We start from the raw sequence: 25,789 nt of genomic DNA, 5'->3' as shown, positions 1-25,789 counted from the left end.
TTGGAAAATGCCCCGATTAATTTCTTGCTGAAGGAGGACAAAGGCAGAAACAATTTGGGATGGACCCTGAAGCAGGGATGGGCTGCTGGGGGTTTGCAGGGGTTCGGGAGAACCTCTAACTACGATTCTGTGCAGTTCGGAGGACCCCCAAATCCCACTCCTGACTGGCCCTGTCCACCCCACCCCTCCCCTCCCAGGAGTCCCCACGCGGCCCGTTTTGGATGCAGGTAAGTGCAGGGTGCGTGCGGAGGCTCAGAGAGGGTGAAAATCGGGCCTACCGGAAGTTCCGGAAGGCCTCCAGAGGGCCTCCAGAGCCTGCGGAGGCTATTTTCACCCTCCTGGAGGCTCGAAGAAAGCCTCCAAAGACCGGGGAGGACAAAAACGCCTCCCCTGCCGTGGTGCAGGAGGCTGACTAGGCCACGCCCACCATGGCCACGCCCACCCAGCAACCAGGCAGAGAACCTCTTGCTAAAATTTTTGAAGCCCACCCCGGCCTTGAAGGTGAAATCAAATTTTCATTTCACTGCCCCCCCCCCAAAGAATAGAATAGAATTTTTTTTTTATTGGCCAAGTGTGATTGGACACACAAGGAATTTGTCTTGGTGCATATGCTCTCAGTGTACATAAAAGAAAAGATACGTTCATCAAGGTACAACATTTACAACACAATTGATGATCAATATATCAATATAAATCATAAGGATTGCCAGCAACAAGTTATAGTCATACAGTCATAAGTGGAAAGAGATTGGCGATGGGAACTATGAAACGATTAATAGTAGTGCAGTAAATAGTCTGACAGTGTTGAGGGAATTATTTGTTTAGCAGAGTGATGGCCTTCGGGAAAAAACTGTTCTTGTGTCTAGTTGTTCTGGTGTGCAGTGCTCTATAGCGTCGTTTTGAGGGTAGGAGTTGAAACAGTTTATGTCCAGGATGCGAGGGATCTGCAAATATTTTCACGGCCCTCTTCTTGATTCGTGCAGTATACAGGTCCTCAATGGAAGGCAAGTTGGTAGCAATTATTTTTTCTGCAGTTCTAATTATCCTCTGAAGTCTGTGTTTTTCTTGTTGGGTTGCAGAACCGAACCAGACAGTTATAGAGGTGCAAATGACAGACTCAATAATTCCTCTGTAGAATTGGATCAGCAGCTCCTTGGGCAGTTTGAGCTTACTGAGTTGGCGCAGAAAGAACATTCTTTGTTGTCCTTTTTTAATGATGTTTTTGATGTTAGCTGTCCATTTGAGATCTTGCGATATGATAGAACCCAGAAATTTGAAGGTTTCTACTGTTGATACTGTGTTGTCAAGTATTGTGAGAGGTGGAAGTATGGAAGGGTTTTTCCTAAAGTCTACCACCATTTCTACGGTTTTGAGTGTGTTCAGTTCCAGATTGTTTTGGTTGCACCACAAAGCTAGTCGTTCGACCTCTCGTCTATATGCGGATTCGTCATTGTCTCAAATGAGACCAATCACTGTTGTGTCATCTGCGAACTTCAGTAGCTTAACTGATGGGTCATTGGAGATGCAGTCATTGGTATACAGAGAGAAGAGAAGTGGGGAGAGCACACAGCCTTGGGGGGCCCCTGTGCTAATTGTACAGGTATTTGATGTGATCTTGCTTAGCTTCACCTGCTGCTTCCTGTTTGTTAGGAAAGTGCCAGACAAGTGCTAGCTCTCTTTACATGCAACAGCAAAGTTCAGGCTTGATAACAGGATCCATGCTGAAAAAGATACAGATAACATCTGTAAAATGAAATAGCTGAATCACACGAGATTAGAAAATAACCCAAGGAAGAAGAATAGGGACCCAAGGAAGGGGTCCCTGATGCTTGCTTAAGGAATAAATTGCAATGCTGACCTGTTGCTAAAGCACCTTTATTTTGTATTGATATTTGGGGCAAATGTCCCTGAGAAGCTGCAAAGCTGTTTGCCCTCACAATCTGGATTAAACCAGACAAACTATTCTCTGACCAGGCTTTTATCACAAATTGAACCTGAGGTGAAAGCAATCAGGCTTGTAGGATCTTGCAGATTTCAAAGCACTCTGCTCTCCTAATTGTATCAAGCTATATTAGTTTTCTTTTCCATGTTTGCAACCTGCTTTTTCAAAAAGAAATCCTCAAATCCTTAAAACAACACTGGTAACTCATGCAAATAGATCGGAAACAGCCAACGGCAGGACTCTTGTCAGCGCAGGGCTGCAGTAACCTAGCTGTATAAGATAAATGCATTAAGCCACAAACCAAAATTCGTAACGAAATCCGGTATTCCAATCTTAAAGCAACTAATCCAGTTTTAGCCTAATGGTAGGGCAGGATTTAGGCCATCTGGTGTCTCAGCAGGTGGCCGATGGGGCTGGGAAGCTATCATTGGGGAGCCTGTTTAATACTGAACAGGGAAATCAGAAAAAACATCTCAAAACATCTCAGAAAATTACCTGGAATTTTTCATATGGACAGGGAATTCTCCACTTACGACCAGTGATTCTGATGTACTCCCCAAAAGGTACTTGCGACATAGATTCCAAGTTCCGACGGCTGCCTCACCCGCAGTCATGTGATTGAATTTTGGACTCTCGGCAAACGACCCACATTTATGACCGTTTGCAGAGTCCCACAGTCACATGACAGGATTTACAACTGGGTTTTTTTTTTGTTTTTTGTTTTTTTGCAGGAAAAGGGCATTTGTTGTGACGGCAATGTGATGCAGCGAGTTTGACACCCGTGACCTATATAGTACCTGTCTATTCACACTGCATTTTAGATCCCTTTGGTACTTTCTATATTTTTTTCTTTTTGATCTTTTTTCTCTATGGGTATATTGGATTTATGTAACTACCTGATTTCGTTTGGTAAAACTAATTTAAAAAAAAAAAAAGTAGGAAGTCATCTGAGACTTTTTAATTGTATTCCATTTTAAGTGGTTGTCTCTGCTGCCCTCTATTGGCCAATGGGATATCAAAAGTTGAACACAGTCTTAACTGCAGTGGTTCTGATTTCTGTGTATTGTCTATATGAGAGGTTAGCAATCTTAAACATTCGAAGAGTCATTTGGACCTGTTTACCACAGAAAAGAAAACACTGGGAGCCACAAATGTCTTGCAACATATGACTTTTTGTCTTATGCTAATTTCTCACCACATATTAAGCATACTGGTAAACCAGTTTCGTCAGCAGTGAAAGCAAATGAATCTGCCCACATACCATTAAACCAGGGGTGCTATTCATCAGGTTCTGACAGGTTCTGGAGAACCGGTAGCAGAAATTTTGAGTACTTCAGAGAACTGGAAAATACCACCTTTGGCTGGCCCCAGAGTGGGGTGGGAATGGAGATTTTGCAGTATCTTTCCCCTGCCATGCCCACCAAGCCATGCCCATAGAACCAGTAGTAAAAAAATTTGAATTCCACCACTTCATTAAACGTTCTGTTTTCTTCTGAAACTTTTCTTTTCTTGGATTTTTCCTTAGTTGGCCTACCGGGGGTCAAAAATCTCAATCAATCGCGTGTTGGCAGATGTCCCACATTGGCGGTTGTGACACATATTTTGAGCGACGGAGCCACAGCAGAGGGATGAAAAAGCCACATGTGGCTCCAGAGCCATGGGTTGCCGACTCCTGGTCTATATGGTTTTATTTTTATAGGAGGAACCCTTAATAATGCAAGATACTCCCTGGCCACTTCTGTCTTAGCAATCTCGCACCGCTTTTATTAGCTTCAACATTCAAGCATTTAAGAACCTGCCTTCCCAAGATTGCAAAAGACACATCCAAGACAAATTCTGGAGCACAGAAAGCCCTATATGCAGTGCAAATAACTGGGCTTGGAGGGTATTTTATTTATTTATTAATAGAATCAGACGGTCTGTTCTATGTAGGATTGGCTGCAATGAGATATGTACAGATAGTCCTCAAATTACGACTTGATCCTTTAGTGACTATTCAAAATTACGGGCTGTTGGTCCGAACTCCGAAATTGGCAATTTGGTTGCAAATGTTTTGTTACCATTCAAGGAGACATCATCAGTGCGCTTATGAATTGTGCTCCTCTGTCAGAGCACTGGTCTTTAAATACCTTTTTATGTGATGCAAATTAGTGTGGATGTTGTTTGTTCGGCTACTTCTGAGTCATGGACTGACTTCGGACTGTTTGATTGGCTGGCTGTTGTAACTGAGGCATGGTTTTAAGTACCATCTTTGGTTTTAAGTACCGTGTGTGTGATTTAAATTAATGTTGTTTGTTCAGATACTGCTGAGTCATGGTCTGGTTTCGGTCTCTTTGAAAGACTGGTTGTTGTTACTGAAACGTGGTCCAATTTCTTGCGAGCAGATGGGTTGTGATTTTTATTGTTGCGTAGGTGGGTGCCTGTTCATTTAAATGTTATCTCCAGGATCGTGGTTGCTCACAAGAAATCAGATCACGTCTCAGTAACAACAACCAGCCATTCAAACAAACCAGACCATGACCAGTGGTGGGATTCAAATTTTTTTACTACCGGTTCCGTGGGCGTGGCTTGGTGGGCATGGCTTGGTGGGCATGGCTTAGTGGGCGTGGTAGGGGAAGGATACTGTAAAATCTCCATTCCCTCCCTCCCCAATCCAGGGGAAGGTTACTGCAAAATCCCTATTTCCTCCCGATCAACTGGGACTCGGGAGGCAGAGAATAGATGGTGGCGGGGCCAGTCAGAGGTGGTATTTACTGGTTTTCTCAAAATTTCCGCAACCGGTTGTTCAGAACTGGTCAGAACCTGCTGAATGACTGACCATGACTCAGCAGTATCCAAACAGACAACACTAATTTACATCACACAGGCGGTACTTAAAACCGAAGACAATGCCTCGTTAACAACAGCCAGCCAATCAAACAGTCCGAAGTCAGACCATGACTCAGAAGTAGCCGAACAAACAACATCCACACTAATTTGCATCACATAAAAAGGTATTTAAAGGCCAGCGCTCTGACAGACGAGCACAATTCAAAGAACACTGACGATGTCTCCTCGAATGGCGATGAAACTTTTGCAACCAGATTGCCAAGCTCAGAGTCCAGACCAACATTCCAACTACCAACCTGAGCTACTTATATTCAAATATATTCAAAATTATGATTGGCCCTGAAAGAGTGACTTGCAATCCAGATGACTGCCCCCATGATTATGTGAAGACCTTTTGACAGTCACAATTGGCTCGCTTTTATGGCCAGTTGCAGTATCCTGCGGTCACATGTTCAAAATTTATGACGTTTTTGCTGGATACCTGTGTTTTCTCCCAGTTTTTAGCCCAAAAAAATGCCCCATAGCAACCACTGGGTTTGCTTAATGACCACAGTGTTCGCTTAACAATTGTAGCATTCACTTTATGACTGCTATGTTCGCTTTACGACCACTGTGTTTCAGAGGTGGGCTTCAAATAATTTAACAACCGGTTTCCCCCAGCACTGAAAATGTGAGCATGCGCATCTTAAAAAATGCAGCTAAATAAGACAGCATAGTGCCGGGGCGAATGGGCGGGCCAACCCACAGGTCACAACTACCGATTCGCTCGAACTGATCTGAACCAGTTGAATCCCACTCCTGCTGTGTTGTTTTACAATCACCGTGTTTACTCAATGATCTCTGCAAAAAAGGTCATAAAATGAGGCCCGGTCCTATGATGACCAACTTAATGACTCTCATGACTTACGACCATAATTGTGGTCTCAATTACAGTCATATACTGAGGAGTACATGTAATCAATGCAGACAGTCATATTGATTTGGCAGGAACTTATATTCCACAGTAGAATAACCCTACACTGCTCTACACTGAACTAAGAAATTTAAGAAGAAAAAATTCAGGAGAAATTTCCTGACAGCGAGAACAATCGATCAGTGGAACAGTTTGCCACCCGTAGTTATTAGGTGCTCCATCACTGGAAGAAGAGGTTGGATAACCGTTTTGTCTGAAATGATATAGGATCTCCTGCCATGGACAAAAGGTTGGACTAGAAGACCTCCAAGGTCCTTTCTACTCTGTTAATTTTGTTATTCTGCATTTTATGCACTGAGGCTGGGTAGGAGGATCACCAGCAAATCAAGATTTTGTAAAAAAAAAGAAAGAAAAGAAAAGAAAAAAAAGTCTTGCAACATCATATGTAATACTACCAAGATTTTGACGTAGAAATTACAGCTAGTCCTTGACTTACAACAGTTTGTTTAGTGACTATTCAAAGTTATAATGACAGGGCCGCAGTGTGGCTCAGGCTGTAAGAAGCCTATTATTAAAACACAGCTGCCTGCAATTACTGCAGGTTCAAGCCCGGCCCAAGGTTGACTCAGCCTTCCATCCTTTATAAGGTAGGTAAAATGAGGACCCAGATTGTTGGGGGGGGCAATAAGTTGACTTTGTAAATATACAAATAGAATGAGACTATTGCCTTACACATTGTAAGCCGCCCTGAGTCTTCGGAGAAGGGCGGGATATAAATGTAAACAAAAAAAAATAATGGCACTGAAAAAAGTAACTTTTGACTGGTTTTTATATTTACGTCCATTGCAGCATCTCCATGTTCACATGATTGAAATTCAGATGCTTGGGAACTGGTTTGTATTTTATGGTGGTTGCAGTGTCCTGGGATCATGTGATCACCTTTTATGATCTTCTGACAAGCAAAATCAATGGGGAAGTCAGATTCATTTACTCAGTTAACAACTGCAGTGATTCATTTAACAACTGTGGCATGAAAAGTCATTAAATGGGGCAAAACCCACCAATACATCTTGCTTAGCAACAGAAATTTTGGGCTCAGTTGTGGTCTTAAGGCGAGGACTACCTGAATTACCAAGGCATCTTTGTACTGAAGGAAATAGGATACAAGGATGAACTCTCAGGTAGGTTACCACCTCTACTGTTTGTTTCCAATTAAGTGTATATTATTTTGGGACCCAAGACTCTTGCATAACTGAGTAAACTTAATGAAACACGTAGTAATTGAGACAAACTAGAATTTTTAAGCAGTAATTAATGATGGTTGGATGTGTAGGAAACTCGATTATTAAGAGCTGTGGTGGTGGTGCAGTGGTTAAAATGCAGTATTGCAAGCTAATTCTGCCGACTGCCAGTAGTTCGATTCTGACCAGCTGAAGGTTGACTCAGACTTCCATCCTTCCAAGGTTGGTAAAATGAGGACCCTGATTGTTGGAGGCAATATGCTGACTCTGTAAACTGCTTAGAGGGGCTGTAAAGCACTGTAAATCAGTATATAAGTCTAAGAGCTATTACTATTAATTTAATTACAGATTGTATTATGCAAAATAAGGCTTACAATTAGAACTTAAGAATGTGTAAATTCATTTACACATAAATGATACTTTGAAGAGCCAGTTTGGTCTAGTGCTATGATGGTGAACCTATGGCACGTGTGCCACAGGTGGCATGCAGAGCTATTTCTGCGGGCACGCGAGCCGTCACCCTAGAACAGCTCCATGTTTCCTCTGTAATAAGAATTAACATTTTCAAGTAATATTTACATCACAATCAATGTTTTTAGCTCACAGGCTCCCCCTGTTGTAAAAATTCACAAGCAACAGATAAAACAGTTGGTATTGAGATATTAGCATCTTACCAATGTGGGGAATGACTCAATTCACTATTCATTGTGTAACTAGTGAGTAGGATGTATGGAGGTGTATCAAACTCACACATTCATTGTTTGATTCATAACTGCATTAATAATGAAAATGTTCTCTAGGTTGCATCTGAGGACCAGTTTGCTCTAGTGATTAAGGCAGCAAGCCAGAAAGCAGGAGACTATGAGTTCAAGACTCGCCTGAGTGAAGAAAACCAGTAGGGTGACTTTGGGCAAACCCCTCTCTCTTAATCCAACCCACCTCACAGGATTGTTGTGGGGAAAACAAGAGGAGCAAGGTGTGCTCGATATGTTTTCCACCTTGAGCTATTTGTAAAAGTAATCAGGGCAGGACACAAATAACTAAATACAGAAATACAGCTGAAATGAAGAGTGTTGTAAACGGAAATAATCTGAGTCAGCCTATGAGAGTCAGAGATGGTTCTTCTAACTATTTGAGTTGCTCATCTAATGAAACCTTATTCCTGGCTACTGAGATATTTATTCTGTTATTATTTAACAAATTTACATAGCCACCAGACTCATACCTAGGGGCCTGGATGCTCACCACATTAAAAACACACATGTATAATAAAAAAACCCATTAAAATACTACCCCACCCCTAGGACAGCAACAACACAAACAGATCAACCACGTGACCGGTTCCATTCATGGTCCCCAAGCCTGCTGGCAAAACCACCCTTTAGGACCATTGGCAAAACAATAGGGTGGGACCAACTGTACCTTAGGGGTAATTATTTTCCATTAAACAAGGGGCCACCACCTAGAAGGCCCTGTTTCATGGTCCCACCAGATGTACCATGTTTCCCCGAAAATAAGACCCTGTCTTATATTTTTTTGAACCCTGAAATAAGCGCTTGGCCTTATTGCCATGCACCCAAAAGCCTGATTGGGCTTATTATCAGGGGATGTCTTATTCTGGGAGAAACAGGGTACATTCCTAATTGATGAGACGTGTAACATGCCCTGCCTTTCAGCTCTGGTGGACCAGGTGGATGTCATAGGTGGTTCCTTCAAATATCCTGCCCCCAAGATAAGATGGTATACATGGGATGAACAGTCTAGGTTTATTTTCTTCCTTAGATTCCAATTTAGGGATAGAATGAAGGTGTTATAAGGAAATGATTAGTCCTGAAGAAAAAGATCTGAGTTTGCCTGTTGAAACAACAATAGAAAATACAGTTAAGAGCAAATTTAGCGAAAAGCTCTGGTCATTAAGCTGGTGCAAGAGGAAAGGCAACTTGAAAGGTGAGGAGTAAAACATGGTGGATAGGTAAAATATGGTGGGCAGACCCTGAAGAAGATGGAGAGAGACATCCCTGCATAAGTTCCTGTCAAACAGGCAACAAGTAGTCAAAATAGGGAGCGCCCTATCAAATCCTGTTAACAGCGGTGTCCCCCAAGGCAACGTTTTAGGACCCACACTCTTTATACTTTACATAAATGACCTTTGTGATATAAGCAACTGTGTTGTCTTTGCTGATGATGTAAAACTATTCAACACCACTGACAATGCTGCTGCCCTACAAAAAGACCTTGGTTATGTGTCGGAATGGTCAAACAATTGGCAACTCCAAATCTTAACCAACAAATGTTCTATTTTACACTTTGGCAAAAAAATCAGAACAAAAAAATATAAGCTGGGCGGATACGACCTCATAGACGACCTTCACTCTGTCAAGGACCTTGGAGTACTCTTCTCTAGTGATCTAAGTGCCTGAGCTCACTATAACAACATTGCCAAAAAGCCATTAAGAGTTGTTAACTTAATCTTGCATGGCTTCTTCTCTGGTAATATTGTACTGCTAACTAGAGCATTTAGAGCATAACTAGCAAAACATTTGTTAGACCAATTCTTGAATACAGCTGATCTGTCTGGAACCCGCATTGCATATTGGACATTAATACAACTGAGTGAGTCCAGAAATATTTCACGAGAAGAGTCCTACACTCCTCTGCTCGCAACAGAATACCTTATGCCACCAGGCTTGAAATTTTGGGCTTAGACAACTTAGAACTATGCCACCTTCAGTCTGACTTAATAAGGGTAGTTCAAAAAATTATCTGCTACAACGTCCTACCTATCAATGACTACTGAGAACCGGTGGAAATCTCTGGTTGGCCATGCCCCTGAACCAGTTTGCGGCCCACAGCCATATGTGAAGACAGGCAAGCGGAAGGCCACATGGAAGGCAGGAAACTGAGGAAAGCATGAAAGGGCTGCAGGGAGAGGATCTAGAAGGTAAGCCAATGCTGGCAGTGGGGGGGGGGCAAGCCCACTGTGCTCAGCCTCGGGACCACCTGGCAAGGCTTGCTCGCCTTTTGGGCGTGGTGCGCTCGGCTTTTGCACTTGGCTTCTGCAGGCCATTTGGCTGACTGCCACCCACTTGCCTTCCTCCCGCCCAGCCCATGATGGGGAACACGCCGCTTCTGGGCCGGGCCACCCACCTTCGGGTCCCTGAAGGGCAGGTTGTGCTCTGCTGCTGCCGCCACCGTCACTGCTTCCCACATGGAAAAACTCCCCGGCGCAGTGCAGTTCTGGGATGGCAGGGGAGCCAAGGCAAGCTTGGCCGCTGCTGCTGCCAAGATTGTCCACGTGGCAAAACTCCCTGACGCAGCAGTTCCAGGATGGCGGGGGAGCCCAGGTAAGCTCTGTTGCTGCTGCTGCTGCCACTGTTGGTGCTGCCAGGAGCATCCGGGCAGGAAAACTCCCCAGGAAGGCTCTGTGTCAGCGTTCCAGAAAACCCTTCTTGCAGAAAAGACTCCGAAGCAAACATTTTTCAAAGTTCTTTTACTAGCATAGGTAATCTGGCACAGTTGGTGGAAATCCGAATCTGGGGATCCGGGTTCCTCCCTCAGTAATACAAATTCCAAAATCCCCACCCTCATGACCCCTTTGCCGATCACATGCTCCAATCTTCAACCGTCCCATCTCAAGACATCACTCCGGCCACTCCTTCTCCAGATGAGAGCTCAGCCTGACCTTGACTGGCAGGAAGAATGTTGTTATGTCTAATAATCCCTTGTACTACCACCCCACTCCCCTACTTTCCCAAACAGGAGAAAGTGGCAGTGTGTGGAAGCCTTCGGCCTAGTATGGCTTCCAAAGCTGACACTCTGTCTATATGCCCAGACCAGGTGTGTGTGTGTGTCAGAGAGAGTGAGAGTGAGAGAGAGAGAGAGAGAGAGAGAGAGAAAGAGAAAGAAAGAGGAAGGGAGAGAGACAGACAAGAGAAAGAAAGAAAGAAAGAAAGAAAGAAAGAAAGAAAGGAAGGAAGGAAGGAAGGAAGGAAGGAAGGAAGGAAGGAAGGAAGGAAGGAAGCTTATGACCACAATTGTGCCCCAGACTTTGGTTGCTAAGCAAAAGCATTGTTAAGTGAGTTTCACCACATTTTACAAGTTGGCCACACCTACCTGGTCACATGACCACCAAGCCACGCCCACCAAGCCATGTCCACAGAACCGGTAGCAAAAAAAAATAGATTTCTGAATAGATACAAACTGCTCCAAACTCGATTGCAGAAAATACGACTTCAGTAACAGAGTTCAGTGCCTGGAATGCTCTATCTGACTCTGTGGTTTCATCCCCAAACCCCCATAACTTTAACCTTCGACTGTCTCAGTAGTGGGTTTCAAATCCCGGTACTACCGGTTCGCTATCGGGAGTGTGCAGGTGTGCGAGCACGCAGTGCTTATGCACATGCACAGAAAGTCCTGTGCATGCGCAGAGCGTTTTTGCTGATGTCTGGGTGGGTGGAACCTCCTGCCGCCACTGCTACCAGTTCACCCAAACCAGTGAGAACTGATAGCAACCCACCACTGGACTGTCTACTGTTGACCTCACCCCATTCCTAAGAGATCTGTAAAGGGCGTGCATAAGTGTACCAATGTGCCTACTGTCCCTGTCCTACTGTCCCCATTTATTTGTATCCATTTCCAATATTTATAATCATGTTTATACTTATATCTGTTATCTTATACATGCTTGACAGATAAATAAATAAAATAAAATAAAAATAAAAGACACGCTACAACGGCGTCCAATAACATTGGTTGAGGCCATCAGTAGTGCAGGAACCAGAACTCCTTGTATCTCCTTTGACACTTGAAGTGAGAGAAGAAGGAGGAGGAGAAGAGAGAGGGGCAGGACAGCAGGTAAGTTAAGTACGCTAAACCTCTTTGAGCTGCTTATGGAGCATATACTTGGCCTCCTGTGTGGTACAATAAGACTGGTGTCAAGAGTATAAGCTCAGAGTTTTCAGGATTTCCTTAAAAGTACCCTGACAAAATAATAATAGGAGCCTGTCTCTCCAGAGCCTTCTAGGACATTTATTGGCTGCTCATAGATATTTATGAGCAGATCGCATGTTTTTAACTACAGGGTCAGAGTAAAAGGTTTATAAATTTACATTGGCCTTATGCTGCAAATGGGAAACATGAGGGAAAGAAAAGAAACTCCCTGAATCCTCTCTGTAATTGGCCGTCTCCAACCTGAGAAATCATATAATTTGTCTCTTTGATTATGAAGACTCATTCATCAACTGGCTGCCCTTCAAGTATGCCATGTTTGCAATTCTATGCCAGAACTTCAAAATTTCCTTGAGCTGGCCTAGACTCACATTCTACATTCTGGGATACTTTGAATAACAGAGTAAAAGAATAACAGAGTTGGAAGGTACCTTGGGAGGTCTTCTAGTCTAACTTCCTGCTCAAGCAGGACAGCCTATACCAGTGATGGCTAAACCTTTTTGCCGTCACAGGCCAAAAGTGGGGGGAGCACAGGGGGGTCACACGCGTGCCCACACCCATAATTCAATGTGCCCCGCCCCCCGCGCATACGTCAGGCCCCCCGCGCTCCCCCTGCCTTTGGCACGCGATGGCACAGTGGGCCCAGTAGGCCCATTTTTCTCCCTTCCCAGGCTTCAGAGGCTTTCTTGGAGCCTAGGGAGGGCAAAAATGGCCTTCTCCAGCCCCCACAGAGGCCTTCCAGACACTGGAAACAGCTCATTTCCCAACTTTCAGTGGGACCGGAAGGCCTGTTTTTCACCCTCCCCAGGCTCCAGAAGCTTTCTAGGAGCCTGGGGAGGGTGAAAATGGCCCATTTCCCAACTTCCGGTGGGTCCGGAAGGCCAAAAATCAGTGCATATGCACGCTGGAGTTGAGCTAGGGCAACGCTCGCGTGCCCACAGGTATGGCTCCGCATGCCACCTGTGGCACGCATGCTATAAGTTCACCATCACAGGCCTATACCATTTGAGACAAACGGCTATCCAATCCCTTCTTAAAAACCTTTCGTAGCACCCACAACTTCTGAAGGCAAGTCGTTCCACTGATTAATTGTTCTCATTGTCAGGAAATTTCTCCTTATTTCTAAATTGGTTCTCCCCTTGATTACAGCCATTGCTTTGCTTTGGATATATTGAGAAGGATTGCTGCTCCTAGAAATGGCTTTGGCCATGCAAGCTGGAAATCTTTGAGAGTTGTGGCCCTCACGCATCTGAAAGACATCAAAAGACTAATCTACAAGATGGATTCATACCTGGATTCTAATAACCAACAACTGTTTCTCGCTCACAGGCTGCCAAATCTGTCTCTGGTTCTTGTCTTTGCCTTTCACTGCCTTGTCCTGCAAAGCTTTGTCTTTCACTCTACACCCCTCAATGTTTGCCATACAAGGTTACGGACGAGGGTCTCATCGGTTCCTGTGGGATGGATCTAATTTCCACTGAGTTTCCAAGCAGAGTTCCACTTGTGTTGTCTGGCCCAGCAGTATCTGTTGTGGACACAATGGACTGGCAAAGGCGGCTTTGGAAATCCCACAATAGCAAGATCAATTTCAGGACAGTAAAGCTATTTGGAGCAACTGAAAATGTATTCATTTGTAGGACGATTTCTCATTTATAGGCCAGTTTCCTACAATTCCAACCCCACCCGCAAAGATCTGGATTTCTAAAGAGACATCTTAAAACCTGGCCTGTTTCAAAACACAAGAAACATTTGGGCTTTTTACACTCAAGAGCATTTTTAAAGTGTTATCTAATTTCTCCTGAACTAATTCTGGTTTGCAATTCATGCCAAGTATTCTCCACGATTTGCAGAAATGGTGACGCAACATGCAATGAAAATTCCCATGATAAAAGTCTTACTGCCAGTAGAAAGGATCTTTTTTCCCTACGTTATTACAGATACAATCAATAGATACTTCCTTTTTTTTTTTTTAACAGAGCTTAATACAAAATAGGGAGAGGCAATCCATAGGTTTTAGATGTGACTGCAGATGTGTGTGCTATACAGGAGTCCTTAGAAACTGAACCCTATAATGAAATACCTAGATTTGAGGTGTCAAACTCAAGGCTCACGGGCTGGATCTGGCTGGCAGGCAGTGGTGGGATTCAGCCAGTTCGCACCACTTCGGGTGAACCGGTTCTTAACTTTCTGAGTAGTTTGGCAAACTGGTTATTGGAAGAAATCAATAGGGCAGAGAACCGGTTGTTAAATTATTTGAATCCCACCACTGCTGGCAGGGTACTTATATCTGGATCGTGGGGCCACTCTGGGAACAGTGAAGGACCAGCCCGCCATGCCTCTACCAGCACACGGTCCTCCCGAGCTCAGTTTTCGCTGGGAGAGTGTTGCAGGAGGCTGTCCCAGCCTAAAATGGAGCTCCAGAGCCTGTTTTCTCTAGCAGAGCACTTTGGCCACCATAAGTGCCCCCTCCAACGTGAGTGAGGTCATGCTGGCCACATCCACCCTGACCAGCCCCCCGCCCCGAGGTCAGACAGAACCCTTCTGCGGCTCTCAATGATATCGCATTTGACACCACTGACTTAGATAGTCCTCAAGTTAAAATCATTCATTTAGCAACCAAAGTTACAACGGCACTGAAAAGTATGATTCCTTGTCAAAGCATCCTTAAAGTCATGGGATCAAAATTCAGGCAGTTGGCAATCGACATGTTTTTATAACAGTTGCAGTATCCCGTGGTCACATGTTTGTCCTTTGCGACCTTCCCAGCTGGCTTTCGACAAGCAAAAAGAAGCCAGATTCACTTAATGACGGCATACATTTAACATCTTAAATGACTGACTTAACGGTGGCAAAAAAACTCATAATATTGGGTGTGACTCTCTTAACAACCACCTTGCTATGCAACGAAAATTCTGGTGCCAATTGTGGGTAAGTTGAAGACTGCCTTAAGCCCAGAAGCTTAATATGCAGCAGAATCAGTGCTAAACAAAAAAAAATGTGGTGCAATGGAGGCTCATAGTTTTCTAAGAACAGAACAATAATTCTGATAACATAGATTAAAAACACAGCAGATGAACATTTTCAATTCCAATAACAGCCAATGATTTATCATACATCCTATTTAGACCCTTTATCTTAGGACACACATGGATAATTCAGTCGCCTGACATATTAAAAGGAATCAACCACTTCCTTTTCTGCTGATTTCGAAAACTGCAGCTGTTATAATTATATGAAAACGGATAATTTTAGGAACTCATTTTAGTTGGCAGTAATTATATTTCTAGAAGTACCCCTTGCAATCCCCAGATATAAATATGAAACTGTGGAAAGCTATTGCCCATGTGTTATTTTGAATGTGACCCCATTTTTTTGTGCAGGCCTTTAAAGTAATTGAACCAATTTTATTTGCTTTTTCGGGGAGTCCATGAGTTATGACCATAACCATAACCATTGTAAGTCGTGATGGTCATAAAGCACATCATCACAGTGACCAGATCCAATTTTACAATGTTTCTTGTGGCAATTGTTAAGCAAATGCTGCAATGCTGCAATCATTAAGCAAACACCACAATTGTTAAGTGAATCCACTGTTAGTTGTTACCAGGTGGCGGGATGAAATCTACTTATCTTCCCTACCAGTTCGGAAATGCACACTCATTTCACGTCTGATTTTTGATGTGCACCATCGCCACATCCAATTTTTGACCCTCTATGAGGGTCAAAAACGGGTTACTTCCTGGAACCAGGAAATAATGACGTCCGGGCGGATGGGCGGAACCTCGCACTGCCGCCGCTACTGGTTCGCCAAACCACCCACTGCCGCCGCCACTGGTTCGCTGAGCTGGAGAGAACCAGCAGGATTTCACCACTGCTGGGTGGTTATGCTAGAAACCAGAAGCAAAAACCGATTTCTATCAAGACCGTTGTAAATTGCAGTCATGTGAATGTGGAGAGTTGCAACAGGTGGGCTGTTTGCCAAGTACCCAAAATGCGGTGACATGATTGGGGGGGTGGGGGCTGACATTGGAAGTTTGAAACCAGGTTGTAAAGTAGTGTTTGGGGAGGGGGTTCTATCATAACTTTGAAAAGCAACCGGTCATAAGTTAAGGACTCCCTGTAATTAGATTTAAATGTAGTTGAAATAAAATTAAGTTTTATCTTGACCTGACCCACCCCTAATTTGGAACTGGGAGGGTCCCACAAGAAGGGTCTCCTGTGGGGAGGGGGGGGAGAGTAAAAAGTATCAAAATGGCAACTGCAAGCTTATAATATAAGACCCATCCCTTGTTATGTATGTCATAACACAAATAAATCATTGGTGAATGCTTCAGATGTGTGCCATGCTATGATTCATACAAAACAAGGCATTCTCTGGCTACCAGGAATTTTTAAGAAGAGGGTTAGACTGGACTGAATCTCTGAAGTAGCCAACCAATATCATGGAAGAAGCTAGAACCATTATTATTTTTTGGAGCCTGCTTGCTTTTATTTTATTCAGGAATTTAAGGAGGTGTACCTAATGATTCCTCCTTTTGTTTTTCCTCATAATAAAATTCCTCTGAGAAAGTGGCTGATCCAAAATCCTCTATCTTCCATGGCTGAAGACAAAAAAGAACCGGAATCTCCTTGGTCGTGGTCCAGCACTTTTAATCATTACACCACCCTGGCTCTCATCTTATTTTGGATCCAAAGACTGTCCTGACCACAAAGCTGTCCTCTTAGAAGGACGAATTTGTCTCATCCTTGACCTGGAGTGCCTACTCTGGATTTCTAGAACGTTGCTTCCCTGAAATCAACTTTTCTTTTAACTGCTTGACAATGGCGGACGGGTTTTCTCTCCAGCCCCTGCATTCTCTTTTGCTCCTCCTGGAAGGTTAAAAATGGAAACAGTGCTTTTCTTTCTTTAAAGAAGCTGAGGCCCAAATAAGGTGATCCCTGAGTGCTAAAGATGCCAGGACTGACTGGGTTCCAACTTATCTCTTAGAAAGGTTGCCTGTGAAAAGAAGAGGGAGCCACCAGGGACACAATCAGAACTGTAGCCTACCACAGCGAGAAAGCTCTCCGAGAACTTTATCTTCACTTGCTGAAGTGCCCATTTCTCTCCACGCAGCCTCCAGCTGAAGGCTAGCCTTCACCTTCTCTTGTCTACCTAAAAAACACCTGAAGCCGCCTTTATTCCAAACAGCAAAGATGGAAGCCATCAAGAAGAAGATGCAGATGCTGAAACTGGACAAGGAGAATGCCATTGATCGAGCGGAACAGGCTGAGGCGGACAAGAAAGCAGCTGAGGACAAGTGCAAGCAGGTGAAGGGTCTGCGTGTGATGTGAATGAGTGGGCATTGTTTGCAGGGTATTTGTGCATGCTTTCTGAATGTGCTAGGTGTGGCAGGAGTTGTATGTATTGGTTGTGGTACAATTGCTGGAGTAAATATTTGGTCTTCCTTAGAGAGATTTTCCATTTCAGTATGTGTAGTTTAATGCAAAGAAGGACTCGGGGGTGACATGATAGCTGTCTTCCAATATCTAAGGGGCTGCCACAAAGAAGAGGGGAGGGGGTGTCAACCTATTCTCCAAAACACCTCTAAGCAGAAGAAGAAGCAATGGATGGAAATTAATCAAGGAGAGAAGCAACCTAGAATGAAGGAAAAATTTCCTGACAGTGAGAACAATTAACCAGCGGAACAACTTGCCTCCAGAAGTTGTGAGTGCTCCTATATTAGAGCTGTTTAAGAAGAGATTGGACAACTATTTGTCTGAAATAGTATGGGGCTTCCTACTTGAGCAGGGGGTTGGACTAGATTAGAACTCCAAGGTCCCTTCCAACAATGTCACTCTGTTATTATTCAAAAGCAGGGCTTGTTCAATTGTGTCATTTCCATGTTAGAGACTCAAGGCTGAGGGGACACAGAAGTGGGGCTTACCCTCAGATAAATGTGGGGTTTGTGCTGTGCCAATTGGTAAAGTGGCCACCACATTTTCCAGACTTACAAAGAGAGTATGGCTTAATAAGAAGCTGATGGAACATCCAGGTCTATATATTACAAAGATCCAGGTCTATAGAGCCTGCGTCCTGAGCACACTCTTGTACTGCAGTAAGTCTTGGACCCTTTACGCACGGCAGGAGAGAAAGTTGAACACCTTTCATATGCGCTGTCTCCAACGTATTCTTGGCATCACCTGGCATGACAAAGTTCCAAATAGCGCAGTCTTGGAACGTGCTGGACTTTCTAGCATGTATACACTATTGAAACAGCAACATCTACGCTGGCTTGGGCATGTTGTGAGAATGGCTAGTGATTGGATTCCAAAAGATCTCCTATATGGAGAATTAATGCAAGGAAATCGCCTCAGAGGGAGGCCACAGCTGCGATATAAGGATATCTGCAACAGGGATCTAAAGGCTTTGGGAATGGACATTAACAACTGGGAAACCTTGACCTCTGATTGTTCAGCTTGGAGGTTAAAGACGCAGTGTGGCCTTCTCCAATTCAAAGAGACATTTGTTCAGCAGGCTGAGGAAAAGAGGCAGTCCCAAAACCAGCGAAATCTGGGGGCTGGGCAGGGACAGAATGTATCTGCCCTCAGTGTGGAAGAGATTGCCACTCTCGAATTGGCCTTTTCAGTCACACTAGATGCTGTTTTAAGACCTCTTTCCAGAGCACGATACCATAGTCTTTTGAGACTGAAAGATGCCAATGTAAAATATGCTGCACACCCTCAGGAAGTTTAAGGCGGAGATAAAGCCATCCCTCGTGTTCATCAACATCAGATTGTTCTTGGTAATTAGACAAACACTGTTACAGTTTTTCATTTTTAGATATAACGTATTTCCTCTAGAATAGGGAATTGTTTTGAAACATCCCACTTACTCTACCTACCCTGCCCTCAATTTTGCTGAACAAACTGTCTGGAAGGACTGAAGGGAAACTGAACAGCCATCTCATATTTTCTGTGAGGATGGATGAGGTCATGGCTGATAGGATGGAAGGAGGATTAAGAAGCGCTTATTTGTAACTTCTTTAACAGAGGAGAGCACAGATTGCTCGCTATCTGGGTTTAACGTTGACCTTTGGGGCCGGGACTCTGGCATGGCTAGTGGGGGCTGTGTTACTTTCCCTCTACAATGCAACTAAAATGTTGCTAGGATGAAGCTGTTGCTTCTTTTCCAACTCTTGATGGATGTTTCGACTGTTCCAGCTATCAGCTCTGTGTAGCTTCTTGAGCCAAATAAACTGCTATGACTTTACAGAACTGGACATGGATTCAGACCCGATATATGTTTTCCTATTCGAATGGATACAGCTGGCCTGAAGGGGTTCAGGCCAGGCCAACCACTTCTCACAAAATTATTCCTATGGACAGCATACAGATACAGGCTCCACCGGATAGGAATTGAATATCTCCCAAGTCCAAGAATGGGGTCAGATGTTCTTCCATCTCCCATTTTCTGATTTTGCAATGCAGAAGTTCATCTATTGCACGAACAGATAATGTCATTTGTTTAATTCTGGCTTGTGGGCTGAACACCATGATTTCTCACTTAATATGTAGCTTACTCACAAACCTTGAACTACGGCTTAGAGCAGGGGTCTCCAACCTTGGCAACTTTAAGACTTGTGGATTTCAACTCCCAGAATTCAACTCTGGGAGTTGAAGTCCACAAGTCTTAAAGTTGCCAAGGTTGGAGACACCTGGCACACAGCAATGTATGAACAATGTGCTTCATTGTTTGAGAACTTTTGAAAAAGTGTGATGTATCTTTAAGGTGCTTTCTTTGCTTTTTTCTTCATCGCTGAACCAGTCTTGGGAAAAGTAGGGACTGGACAAATTTCTAGAACGGAATTTGAAGTCTTCTAAATAAACCTGACTAAAATATAGAGCATTTAAGTAGCATTTTGAGTATGGGATCAGCCCCAAACCTGAACTGGTTCAGTGAGAGGTACTTCTTTGCATCTGTAGGGTCAACTTTTCCTAGCCTATCAGAAGACGGAGGACAAAGCATTCTTTCCCAGTGCTCAGAAGCCAAGGAACAGCCTGACACATTATCACCAACCAGTCACTAGATAACAGAAATTCTCTTCAGTAGAGGGACAAACTGACACTCAAAGCATGCTCAACAGTGATATAAATAGCTGCTTTCAGGAAGCAATATGGATTTATATGGGAAAGTGGAAGGAGAGCGAGTGCCATTAAGATAAGAAAGGAGCATATTTTGGCCGCTCATTCTAAAGGAACGGCTTGGAAAAAAATGACCCTGTAAGTAGCCAAATCAAGTCTCACTTTGAACTAATGAAGCTATTGTTTGATTAACTACTACGGCCTACGGAATAAACCATGTTTAAATAGGCTCATCATGGTTTACAGTCCAAAAATAGCTGATTTCATGCAAGATCCTAGGGCACAAACAGGTTGGGGTTAATGCAATGGGTGAACCTAGTCTCAGCCATACAAATCATTTACAGATAGTATAAATGAATGGGATTATGCATACAGTGTGCTAATCCAAATCAGTATAGCTATGGTGTCATTTACTTGGATTTGGATTAGCATGTATGAATGTATGTATGTGTGCAACTGCTAATAATATTAAGCTATAATGTAGTTTGATTTTGTCTTAGTAGAATGTGAATTCATCTGCTGGTTAGCAGTGTCTGCAAACTAGATAATTATGGATTGTTCAACAAACAACAATGCCGCAGGGTTCACACACTATACTAACCCTAAACTGAACAACATTATGATCTAGCTTAATGAATGAACCCTACATCAAAATCATCATCTGTAATATTTCCTCAGTTGCCAAAGGGAAGTTGATGGCTATTACAGAAACAGTTTTCATTTTGCCAGCTCTTTCCAGATGTTTGGAAGTCTTCTGTTGAAGGGGCTGAGCAAAAGGGGTATCCTGGGGTCAGAATTGGAAAGAAATTTGTTATTTTAGAAGCAATGACAAGCAAAGGTAAAAAGATACCTTACAGATTGCACCTGAACCACATCTTTCTCCCATGTAACTGTGTATTAATTTTCATGGAGAGGCATAATTTGTCCCATACATACCAGGCTTGCTATTGAAGAGAAATAACATTCACACATGCAAAAAAATCACTATCAATAAATGAATGTTAATAGACCCCACAACAAAAACAAAGCACTGAGATTAGTGACACAATTAGCATATCCAGAAAAGAATGTGTGTGTATGTGTAAAACTCCCAGAATTCCCCAGCCAGTATGGTGTTAGAAATTTGAGAAACGTCTTAATAGCTAACTTTGATCTCTGGGTAGATGGAGGATGAGCTGTTGGCTTTGCAGAAGAAGTTGAAAGGAACAGAAGATGAGCTGGATAAGTACTCCGAAGCTCTCAAGGATGCCCAGGAGAAATTGGAGCAAGCCGAAAAGAAAGCCACAGATGTACGTATAGACTCTTCATGGAGATTTCTGGGAAGGGATTTTGGGAAAAGAGAGTTGGGGGACTCAATGAGGTAGAAGACATGGCTAGGCGACAATGGATAAACTTTGAAGCTTCCAAGAACCTGGACTTGATTGTATCCACAACAATTTAATAATAGGTGGCAACTATTACTATTCCCATAATGCAAACTTTAAGATACTAGTATAGTGAAGGACTACAGAACACATGTAGTCCTTGTTTAACAATGGTAATCTGTCACTAAGTGATATGATTGTAATAAAGCATGGCATCACATGACCATGCTGCATACTAGCAGCAATTCTGGTTGCTGTTGTTAAACAAATAAAGCCTTTTGCTACCTCCCGCTGGCTTCCCCATCAACTTTCCTTGTCAGATGCTGGCATTGAAAGTTGCAGATGGGAGTCCCATAGCTGCGGGGTATTGTGATGTCATAATTGTGAGCCAATTACCAAACACCCAAATCATGATCACATGATCGCGGGGATGGTCACAACTATGGGGATCTGTTGCAAATACCCCTCATTCAGTGCCATTGTAACTTTGGTTACAGAATGAGTGATCGTTGAATGACTATGTAGTGGTAATTCTCTCAAAACGTGAGGCCTACCTAAGGAAGACATTGTTAAGGCTCCAATAAGGCAGAGAGAAGGGATTCAAAATTTGTAGGAAATTGAACCATCTTGACTGGACCAGAACTGCATCAGCCAGAGCATATTATTGGTACAACATATGGCATTAGCTGGAGAGGTGTACACATTCCCCACTTCCAATAGAAGAGAGTATAACTCAGGGTTAAGATGTGGATTGTTTGGTGCTCTCTGAACTTGGTTGTTTGCTTACAGACATTTCATTACTCATACTCAGTCATATTGATAATGTTTGCCTAGTCCTTTTGTTCCCATGCTGTGGCTCCCTATTGGCTAAACCCACCACCCCTTGCCCTCCCCTTCCAGTCACTCCTCGGCTGGCCTGAGAGAGATGAGGTGAGATGAGATGAGGGGGGGGAGCTGTTTCCCACAAAACCTGGGTAGGCGTTGCTGGGGCGGTGTCATGTGACTGGATAGGAGTGAGTGACATTGAGTTGACCACACCCACTCAGGTTTTGAGGGTCCCGGTGTTTTCTTTTCTGGGGGAAATGGATCGAAATGGCTCTTTGAGTGTTTAAGGTTGCAGACCCCGGTAGTCCAATAATTGAACCATCTCTAAGCTCAGAGTGCACCAAGACTTCCAAATTCTTTCCACTGCTGATGTGCAAGCAGTTCACTTCAAAAGCAACCAAACTAATACATTCACCCACTATCCTTCTAAGATCCACACTTCAAAAGGCCTTATTGTCCCAATTCATTTCAAAGCACCAAATGGTTGCTTCCAAGCTTCTCCTTGTGTGTGTGTGTGGGGGGGAGCTCTTTGGTGCTTTCTGAGTTTGCTGCACTGATGATATTACCTAGTTTGGTAATGCAAGAATACAGCTAAGCTCAGAGAGTACTAAGAACACCCACAATTCAACTTTGAGGTACAAATATTCTTTTACACTGTTGAAATTTTACAGGAAAAAAACCCTGAAAGTGTGACCTCTTACCATTTGTAGCCGAACAGTCAAAACTGATGTATGAACTACTGGAAAGTTTTAGCATGGAGAGGAAACAAGTTCCAGCTTCTCCATAGTGTTGCTGCCTTGTCCACTTTGGTCCTTGGCCACAGAAACTGAAGCTGTAATTTGTGAGCTTAACTCTTGCTTTAAAGTATTTGCACTTTCCTCCTCAGTCTAAAGGTTCTTGGAACTGTTTCAAGAATGGAAGGAGCCAAATGATCCCTGCCTTTGGCATACATTGCAAAGAAAGAAGCAGGAAGGAAGGAAAGATAGTGAGGAAAGAGGAAGAGGGGATGGGTGGAAAAAGATTTTTCTGATAGCAGAAACTTTTGTGTAGAAAAACCCAGCCAGTTACAATAATTGGGAAGTAAAAGTTGCTTCCTACTTTCTCCTGAAACTTATTCAATCTGAGCTGAAGACTGCCTCTTTATTCCAAATTTTCTACAAAATACGTACAAGATTTGTTTGTATCCTGCCTTCATTAATTTTACAAATCGCAAGATGTCAAACTTATCCAACACAACCTACCTCCCAATGGTGAAATCCAAATATTTTTACTACGGGTTCTGTGGGCATGGCTTGGTGGGCATGGCAGGGGAAGGATACTGCAAAATCTCCATTCCCACCCCACTCCAGGGGAAAGGTATTACAAAATTTCCATTCCCACCCCACTCTGGAGCCAGCCAGAGGTGGTACTTGCCAGTTCTCCGAACTGCTCAAAATTTCGGTTACCGGTTCTCCAAAACTTGTCAGAACCCGCTGGATTTCACTCCTGCTTCCTCCTCAGATTTTCTCCACAATAACCCTGTGAGATGAGTTGGAGAGAGGGGGAGAGAGAGAGAAGGAGGGAGGGATGGAGAGAGAGAGAAAGAGAGAAAGAAAAAAAGAAAAAAGAAAGAGAAAAAAAGGGGAAAAGGGGGGGGGGAAAAAGAAGGAAACTGGCCCAAAGTCACCCAGCTGGCTTTTATGGCTAAGGCAGGACTAGAACTTAGTTTCCCACTTTCTAACCTGGTGCCTTAACTACTAAACCAGAGTTCCCCAACCGTTTCAGCTTTGCAGACTGGTGGGGGTGGGTGTCCAATGTGTGCAGCGGGCAAGTGCACACATACATGTTTGCCTGCTGCTTGAACAAGTGGGGTTGCGTGCACATTCACGCTCATCTGTCACTTCCACGGCCTGGTTCTCACAGACGTACGCTCACACAGAGAGGGTCTTCTCAGGGTGCCGTCTGCCAAGCAATGTCGGCTGGCGGCCCCCAGGGGAAGGGCCTTCTCTGTTGGAGCACCTACCCTCTGGAACGAACTTCCCCCTGGTTTGCGTCAACTACCTGACCTTCGGACCTTTCGCCGTGAATTGAAAACGCACTTGTTTATTCAAGCGGGACTGGCTTAACTTTTTAAAAATTTTTAAATTTTTTGAATTTTAATAATTTTAACTGGGGTATTTTATTTTTGGGTCAAATTTGACGGCCAATTATATAATATGTTATTTTAACTGTTGTTTTAATTTGTAAATTGCACTGTTTTAATCTGGCTGTACACCGTCCTGAGTCCTTCGGGAGAAGGGCGGTATAAAAATCTTAATAATAATAATAATAATAATAATAATAATAATAATAATAATAATAATAATAATAATAATAATAATAATAATAATAATAATAATAATAATAATAAAAGGATCATAGCCTGGTAGTGGGCCGTGCCCCAGGGCTTGGGGATCCCTGCATTAGACCAAAGCAGAAATATTTGTTTAGCCACACACTGAGTCTGTGGGAGGAGGTCTGTTCTTCCATGCTTTCTTTGCTACACAAGGCTCCCTGCCTTGGTCCCACCCTCTCATTTTTTCTAGTCACATAAGAGCAGGCCAAGGAAGCCCCTTGGAAGGCTCCGTATTTGGGGTAGAAAAATCCACAGTTGCTTTTTTGACCAGGATATACTGAACCAACCTTTAAGAGTAACTTCAAAGGTGAACACACCCTCAGTACAGGAGCATAGAGCCACTAAGTGATGGACAAAAGGAAGATGCCATTAGAAGAGAACATTTGTAGCTGAGGGTTGAACAGTGGCATCTCTCTGGTTATTTGCCTGCAGCTGTTCCTTTAACCAACAAGGTAACCTCATCCATGTAAGGGAGTGTGGAGTTTCCTGTTATATGAAGTAGCTTGCCCTAATATTGGTGAGGGTGTGGTTTGCTACTTGGTAGTTTCTTGATTAACATATTATTTTCTGCTTGATGTTTGCTTGGTGTTAATCCCCGCTTATCCGGGTGTTGGCTGCGGAAGAGAATGTATTCCGGTCTTTTGGTTTCCTTAACTTTTGTATTGTTTATTTTGAATAGTGTGTAAATGTAGTTTATGTGATGGTTAATTAATTTGTCTGAATGCCAAACTTCCTGGATTTTCCGGAACATCTGTGGATTTAGCTTGGTCTAGGGTGCTAAATTTCCCGATTGAAACTATTAAATCTGCCCATGTGTCATGAGATTAAGGAATTTAGGAAGGTGATCTCAGAGCCAGCTCTACCGCTTCCAATTAGGGCTGTGTTCACATACGCTTAACCAGTTGACATAAAAGCCCAAGTAGGCGTATTTGTGCGCCCACTAAGCTTCCTTTCTTTTGCCATTTAACATGTTGCCTATTTTGTTGATTTATGCTTCAGTATATACTGTGTATTCAAAGGAACCTGTTGAAGCAGGTTATGCTAACACAAGCGCAGTGACGGCTGCCTTTCCAGGTGGATTTTGATTCCCCCCAAACTGGGATGATCTTGATTTGCTCCCTAGGCATCCTGCCCTGCGTGTTACTGAGCACACCAGGGGCTTGGAGAAATCTTGTTCGGAGTTAGTTCGACCCCCACTTTAGTTCCCTGATCTTATCGTATCCACATCCTAAG

The 25,789-nt window shown here is 43.4% G+C and overlaps 1 protein-coding gene across 1 annotated transcript; it reads left to right on the top strand.

Annotated features, from left to right (window-relative positions):
* Nucleotides 1-6,493: 6,493 nt before the first annotated feature.
* On the top strand, nt 6,494-21,463 carry LOC131188147 (tropomyosin alpha-1 chain-like). The gene is made up of 3 exons (XM_058163190.1): nt 6,494-6,865; nt 16,443-17,179; nt 21,157-21,463. The coding sequence occupies exons 2-3, from the start codon at nt 17,066-17,068 to the stop codon at nt 21,355-21,357; spliced, it is 315 nt and encodes a 104-aa protein (XP_058019173.1). The 5' UTR covers nt 6,494-6,865; nt 16,443-17,065; the 3' UTR covers nt 21,358-21,463.
* The last annotated feature ends 4,326 nt before the right edge of the window (nt 21,464-25,789 follow it).

This window comes from Ahaetulla prasina, chromosome 1 (genome assembly GCF_028640845.1).
Source record: "Ahaetulla prasina isolate Xishuangbanna chromosome 1, ASM2864084v1, whole genome shotgun sequence".
In the NCBI taxonomy this organism is placed as follows: domain Eukaryota; kingdom Metazoa; phylum Chordata; class Lepidosauria; order Squamata; family Colubridae; genus Ahaetulla; species Ahaetulla prasina.
This window is presented reverse-complemented; position numbering and strand designations above follow the sequence as displayed.

Bases quoted from the DNA above. Each gene is read 5' to 3' on its own strand.
- LOC131188147 (XM_058163190.1), top strand. From the start codon at position 17,066: ATGGAAGCCATCAAGAAGAAGATGCAGATGCTGAAACTGGACAAGGAG. The intron at 17,180-21,156 runs GTGAAGGGTCTG...ATCTCTGGGTAG, and splicing joins CTGAGGACAAGTGCAAGCAG to ATGGAGGATGAGCTGTTGGC.